At 49.4% G+C, this 6,441-nt stretch overlaps 1 protein-coding gene across 2 annotated transcripts in view; it reads right to left on the bottom strand.

Annotated features, from left to right (window-relative positions):
- Nucleotides 1-5,597: 5,597 nt before the first annotated feature.
- The window catches only part of GRIK4 (glutamate ionotropic receptor kainate type subunit 4), a 209,835-nt gene continuing 208,991 nt past the window's right edge, over nucleotides 5,598-6,441 (bottom strand). For both annotated transcript variants that reach the window (XM_074927244.1, XM_074927245.1), the window contains one exon: nucleotides 5,598-6,407. In XM_074927244.1, the coding sequence (XP_074783345.1) occupies nucleotides 6,042-6,407 (366 nt within the window). In that variant the 3' untranslated portion in view covers nucleotides 5,598-6,041. The remainder of the gene's footprint in view (nucleotides 6,408-6,441) is intronic.

The raw sequence follows: 6,441 nt of genomic DNA, 5'->3' as shown, positions 1-6,441 counted from the left end.
TCGTTCTTTCCCCTCATTTGCATTCACTTTTGGCTTCAAAATAAATTGCTTTAAATCTCAGCTCAGCAAGAGCTAAGCCTGAAAAGCCAGAAGACTACATTCATGAACATTTCCTAGGAGTTCAGGCAAAAGCCAATCTGAGACCTTTTTTCTGAGACTGAGCAACACAAGGAGGAGTATTTGGGGGTTGAATAGGAAAGAGAAAGGTGCTTGGAAGGCAGAGATAGAGGAAGAGAAAAGACTGAAGATAAAAAGTTTGAAAAAGCACGGGTCTCACCCATGCTGCTCTCAATTGCCTTCTCACCAATGTCAGTGAAATTCCCCCTTACCTCAGTTAACATTTTGTCCCAAACAAAGCAGCAAGTCCTCTCTGCTCTCCATGCTGCCCACCAATCGGGATTTTTAGCAGCCAGTTTGGACCAGCTCCCCAGCAGGCACAGCCCAGCACAGCTCCCAGTTGAGTTAGAGGAGCTGAGGATGCGACTCCACAGGAGTCCTGCCGGGCTGTGAGAAGAAACTCTTGTCTGCCAGGAACGGCCCTTCTCACTGCCTTTGCACTCCAACAGACATTTTCCCTCCCTTGCCCCTTAAGCTCATACGTGAGACACTGAAAACACAAGCACCACAATAAAAACAACAGAAAGGATTAGTCTGTACAAATTGATCTAAGCCCGAAAAATACTATTCCAAAAGAGCCTAAGTCAAGAAACAAGAAATGTTAGGTCTTTCCATTGTAATAGGCCCTTATTTATCACATTGGGAAGGGTACTTTTAAAAGGCAAATGGCCAGCTAGTCCCTTTGATACATGGAGATGCTTCAAGATAGGTATGATATAGAAAACCCGGGCAGAAGATATGTACTGGCTAATCTGACAGTTATCTCTTTTACAGCCAACTACTGTCATTTCAGTCTTTGAGAACTGCCAGCTACACTGATAACTGCAGACCTAAACACAGCAGAGGAGAAAGCCTTTGTTAATTAAGCCAGCTTCCTTCATTTTCTTACTGATCTGGGCTCCGCAGAGCTTTCGGAGAGCCGCTGCTCTGTGGCCCTTTGTGCTGGTGATGGACTCCTGCATGTCCCCCCCCGCCCCCAGCCACATATTGGTGGCGAGGCAGGCAATCCTCATCTGCCGGCTGGATTGCTTTCTGGGATGAAATGTTGCAGTCCTGCCACAAATCAGACTATTAACTCCACTGGAGCACAGCAGATTCCCCCTTAGAGGGGAAAAAAAAAAAAAAAAATCTCCCTGAAGGATGCATAAACCTGCCCATTGTCCCATCCAGCTGATACAGGGCTGGTTTTCCCAGTGTGGTATCAAGTTCCAGAGGAGCCTATTTATACTGAATTCATCAGTGCTACTTTGTACCCAGAAGAGTTCAGCTCTGTATTTTCAATCAGTTAGTGGCCATCAGACTCTAATGGGGTTTCTGGAACTGTGGGTGCTTTATCCTCTGTTCAGCAGGCGTTTCGGCACGCTGAGCCGTCGCTCCGCCAGCTCTGTTCAAGTTGCAGCTCCTCATTTCAGGCAGGCGTGCTGTCCCCTCATGGCTAGATACTCAGCAAGGAGGGACAAAACTCAGACTTGCAAGTGTCAGGTGTGAGACCAGACTTACTTTTTACCCCTTCTGATGGCAGTTTGCAGTTCTTTTTGCAGATCACTGCTCTGATTCTGCCTCCACTTACGCCTCTAGGTCACTGGGGCTATCTCCCTTGCTTTGGAGCAGTGCCTCGCTGGCAGGCTCTCCTGATGGGCAGGGCTGCTTTTCCCCCTCTAGTCAAAGCCATACGGTCAAAGCCACCACAAGAAATTTCATCACTTTCATTGGATACACAAGCGAAGTAGAAGAGAGAATCAGGTAATTAATCTCAGAGCTAAATGAAACGAAAGTCAGTGGAGAGGACTTCGATCCCTCATGCCAGCCTTTTCATAGCCAAACCGTGACAGCTTCACTCCAAACCTAACACCAAAGCAGCCCATCTTTGTCTCGTTGCTCTTTCATAAGCTTAGAAACCAGTCACCGTCCAGCCTCCACCAAGCAGATCTCGCCAACAAGTCCCTTCCTTTACCTAAGGGATGTCTTTACCATTCAGTCATCACCCAAGAACCATCAAAACCAGTTACCCACGTTCCTGTGCCCAGCCCAGTTACCCTGTGCCCACAGCTGCCGTTACCAGTGCTGTAGGTATCTCCACCAGCTTACATATGACTGCTGGAACTCTCTGCCCTTCCAGACCCTTTCTGTAACTCAGGATCTCTACCAAAAAAAAAAAAAAAAAAAGCAAACCAATAACTCTTTCCTTTGCCTCTTCCTCCACCACCTTTTGGGTCACTTACCTGGTGAGGCCCTTAGGGTTCAAGGAGAGAAGGCAGGGCAGAAGCAGGGAAGATTTCTGTGGATCTGAAATGGTTAAAGATTCCTGTCTCAGCACCACTAAGGTCCAAAGAGTTCAGTCTCTATTTCATAATTTATAGCTCACTGTTTTTCTTCCCAAAGTCCTGTGGGCTCTCGTGGTTCACAGAGCAACCCTTTTCTATTTTACTTACGCCACTCAGTTCAGTAAATGCCCCCAGGCTAGTCCAAGCCTTGTTAATACCTTCACCCATGCAACCTCCGGGGAGAAAATAGCTTTTTATCATTAGGTGAAAATGGAACTGCTTGGAATAACAACACAAACATGGGCTTTAGCACACGAGGAAAGATCCCAGGCCTTTTAGTTAGGAACTTGCCAGACTGCTGTCGACCCAGCTGGGGTTGGAGAATTGGCTGTCACCGCAGGGAGAGATGTGAGCCCTCGGTCCCGCTGCTGGGCTGCCCGAACAAAGGGGGCAGCAGGAGGATCAAACAGAACAGTTAGAGGGGATAAAGCAAAGTATTACATTTTAATTGATCTAATCTTTGGCTCCCAGTGGAATTTGCAAAGATATCTTACTAGAATTACACAAGTTTTATCAGGAGACGGCAATACTGGGAAAGTGCCTTTTGGATGGCAAACCACCCCAGATCTTGAACTGCATTAGCATTGGGACTGGCTGAGCAAAAGAGCCTCCACAATAGTTTCAAAGATGAGAGCAAAAACTGGGGAGAGAGAGAACAGACGAGATGTAAACCCATCTGGGCACACAAACGTGTATAAGCACAAACCCAGGCATATGCATAATGCTGTCGGCTGTGGGGTCCCTTTGCTGTAAAACCTGGAGGTATTTACTGGTGAGCAGAAAATACACGACCTACAGAGGCACTAGAAAAGGAATCCAAATGACATCAGCTTTTACTCATCCACTCCTCTTCCGAGGTTCATTTCTGCTCTGAGTACAAACGCTCTGAACATTAAAAAAAAAACAACAATCCAAACAATTAAAAAGAGAGAAAAAAGAGAGACATGAGCAGAATCTCCTTAAAATACAAACCTAGATGTAAAATACCATACGGGTGGAGCAAGCTAACAGGAGAGATAAAAAGCAAGGACAGTGATAAACCACGTGGTTTATCCCAATTTTTTTCCTGACATTCTCTGTCTGAGCCGATGACGGCAAGATCTTTGGAACAGCAGAGGAATAATGTCTGGGTCTGTCAAGATCCCTCTTTATTCACTGCGGTGAAGGGGTGAGAAAACATCAGGCCTGATAAATGATTCATGGCGCCTTTTCTTCTGCTAATCTGTAAATAAATTTTAAAAAGCAGCTTCTTTTTGATGAATATATTCTGCTGCTCGTAAAAACATGTCGCCCTTTAAACACAACACAGGCACACCCCGATGTCTCCAGTGCTGCTGTCAGCACTCTGAGAGCCCAAGCCTGGGTTCTTGCGGAGTGCAGGGATGGAGGTTTGGCTGCCTTACCTCAGCTGAGGATCTGCCCCTCTGATCCCATGGCACCTGATTCCCGGGCTCGGGCAAAGCCTTACCTCATCCCACGCATGCACCTTCAGTGCTCCGTTCAGTCAGGGAGAGGGTAACATCCCACAAATTTACAGGCCAGAAGGGACCTTTATGAACATCTCCTGTGACATCCTGCACACCAAGCTCTGAATCCTCTTCTCCTCGTTGCACAAGCACTTTCTGAGTGTGCACATTTTACTATCACCGTGTGGCAGACGCGGCTTTTCACACGCTGCTGGAAACAGCAGAACAACCCCAACGTGTCCATCACCATGGCATCGCATCCTGTTCCCTGAGCATCCTCCTCAGAAACATCTGCTGGCGACAGAACGTGGTAACACGACGGACTCGACCCGCTGTACCTGACCTTCAACCCCTGCTCAACCAGGCGCCAACCAGCAGGTCTGGGAAGGCTGTAACTGCTGTGGTCCACCTCGCATGGAAACCTGGCCCCCCTGGACAGACTGCACTGCTGCTAGTTATGGGCTCTTTCCCCCCTTACCACCATGTATCTTGGGCTTTTTTTGGGGGCTTTTTTTTTTTTTTTCTCTCCCATTTCCATTCAGCTACAGATAATGGCAACACCATGGACACACTCAGGCGGCAGAGACCTGCAACAGGCAAAGGAACTCTTCCCCTTCAGCTGGTGAGCTGCTGGGTTTCTCCCTGAGCAGACAGGCCTTGAACTGGCTCACAACTTTTGTGAGTGTGGGCAGGGAAGGAAAGAGGAAAAAAAAAAAAGCATGATTATACAAGGACATCTTTTATTTCAGTACATTCAAGACAAAAAGAAAAGAAAACAATTCAAGAACAGGATGTACCTTCACTCAAGGCTTCATCTCCCCTGCCCCTCTCCATTGTCGTCTCTTTCCTTTTACAATCAGAAATTGCATAGAATTTGTTTTTCAATCAGAAAATTAAACTCATCAGTGTAAAACCCATGTCTGTACCAAGCAGAGGGCGAGCTGCTGCTGTTGCTAGGGAAGTAAATATTTTCCTTACATCAGATCCCGGGCTAATGGTTTTCTCAAATGCTGTGCGGCATCGTCGCTGCTAGACATGGGTTGTAAGTCACCCTCGAAGCTGAGGGTGCTCCGAGGGTCACGGACAAGGGGAGCTCACGAGCCTGGGGCAGAGCTCAGAGTCACTTGTTTGGGAGCGTGCAGAGCACGGGCTGCGGACGCTTTGAGGAGCGACAGTGGGCAGCAAATACCGCCTCCCTCGGCTGGCGGGAAGGGGCAGCCTTCCCCAGGCCTCCCCGCTCCCGCCTGCTCCCGCCTCACCTTCCTCAAAAGGCTCCCCCACCCGCATCCCAAAAACAGCAAGGAAAAAAAGCAAAAGGTAACCCCAGAAATAAACAAAAGACACAGAACCCCTGAAATTCCAGGCGTTTCAAGGCCTCTTTGAGTTCACTGTGTTCGTTGGTTGTTTTTTGGCATTTTAATATATATATATCTATGTATATATATATATATATTTTATATATATGTATTTTAACAGCTCCTCAGATGGACTTTCAGCAAATGCTACGTCTCACGGGGAGCGTGTCCCATCCCATCCTTCCCTTCCTTCCTCAGTCCACCTGCCACACTCTGAAAAGGAAGAAGAGTTCAGCACCTGAAACCTGGTGCCTTGGAGACTAGGTCCTGACGTACCCAAAATAAACCAAAACAAAATAATGACTCCTCCCTTCCCATCCCTTATCCACGCCAAATAAAAAGACCCACCCCCCGCCCTCTGAGAACAGCCCCCGGTAAGTCTACATGATGGGGAGACGGTGCCAGCGTCCTTTCTCCTGGCCCAGGGTGGAGAAGTTCCAAGAACTGCTCTTGCCCCTGGGTGGGCGATATCTGCTACACCCCCAGTTACCCCCCACGACCCTCCTGCCCGCCTCGGAGCCGCACGGTGGCACGGAGACAGCAGCCGGAGGACCTCGCTCCTGCCGCATCAGGCTTCGGCGAGACACGCGTCCTCTCGGACGCCGAAACCAAAGCCGTCCCTCCGGCCAGGCCTGCGCGTCAGCCCAAAGGTCCGCCTTGCTCTGGAGAAGCTGGGTAACTGCTTTTAATTTAAAAACAAGTTGACATTGTACAAGTCCATGTTCTGTAAAATGGAACAGGGACCCTCTCGGCCCACCCCAATGCCCCCTGCCCCAGCGTTACTCGGGCTCGCTGCTGTTGGTTGTCTTCTCCCACTCCAAGCTCTCTTCGCTCTGCGCGGGTGAGCCCGCCGATGGCCGTGCCCGGAGGCCCTGAAACCTGCGGCATTCGGGGCACACTCGGATGTGTGTGCACCCTCGGGCGACCAGGGCGGCTTCTTGTGCCAGTCTTTGTGCCAGGGGATCTGGCTCGCCCCCACTGCACAGCTTCCCGTTGCTGAGTGTGGTTGTGCTGCGGGCTCGGCGCTCCTCCGGGATAACGGGGCGAGTCCGTATCATTCCCCCTCGCCTCCGACGAGGGTGGAAACTGTCCTTGCAGAGAATGATGTTGCGCAGCTCCGTCACCATTTCTTGGCACACCGACACCTGGAAGGCAGACCCGAGACATACTGCTCACCTA

This window comes from Athene noctua, chromosome 26 (genome assembly GCF_965140245.1).
Source record: "Athene noctua chromosome 26, bAthNoc1.hap1.1, whole genome shotgun sequence".
Lineage (NCBI taxonomy): Eukaryota > Metazoa > Chordata > Aves > Strigiformes > Strigidae > Athene > Athene noctua.
This window is presented reverse-complemented; position numbering and strand designations above follow the sequence as displayed.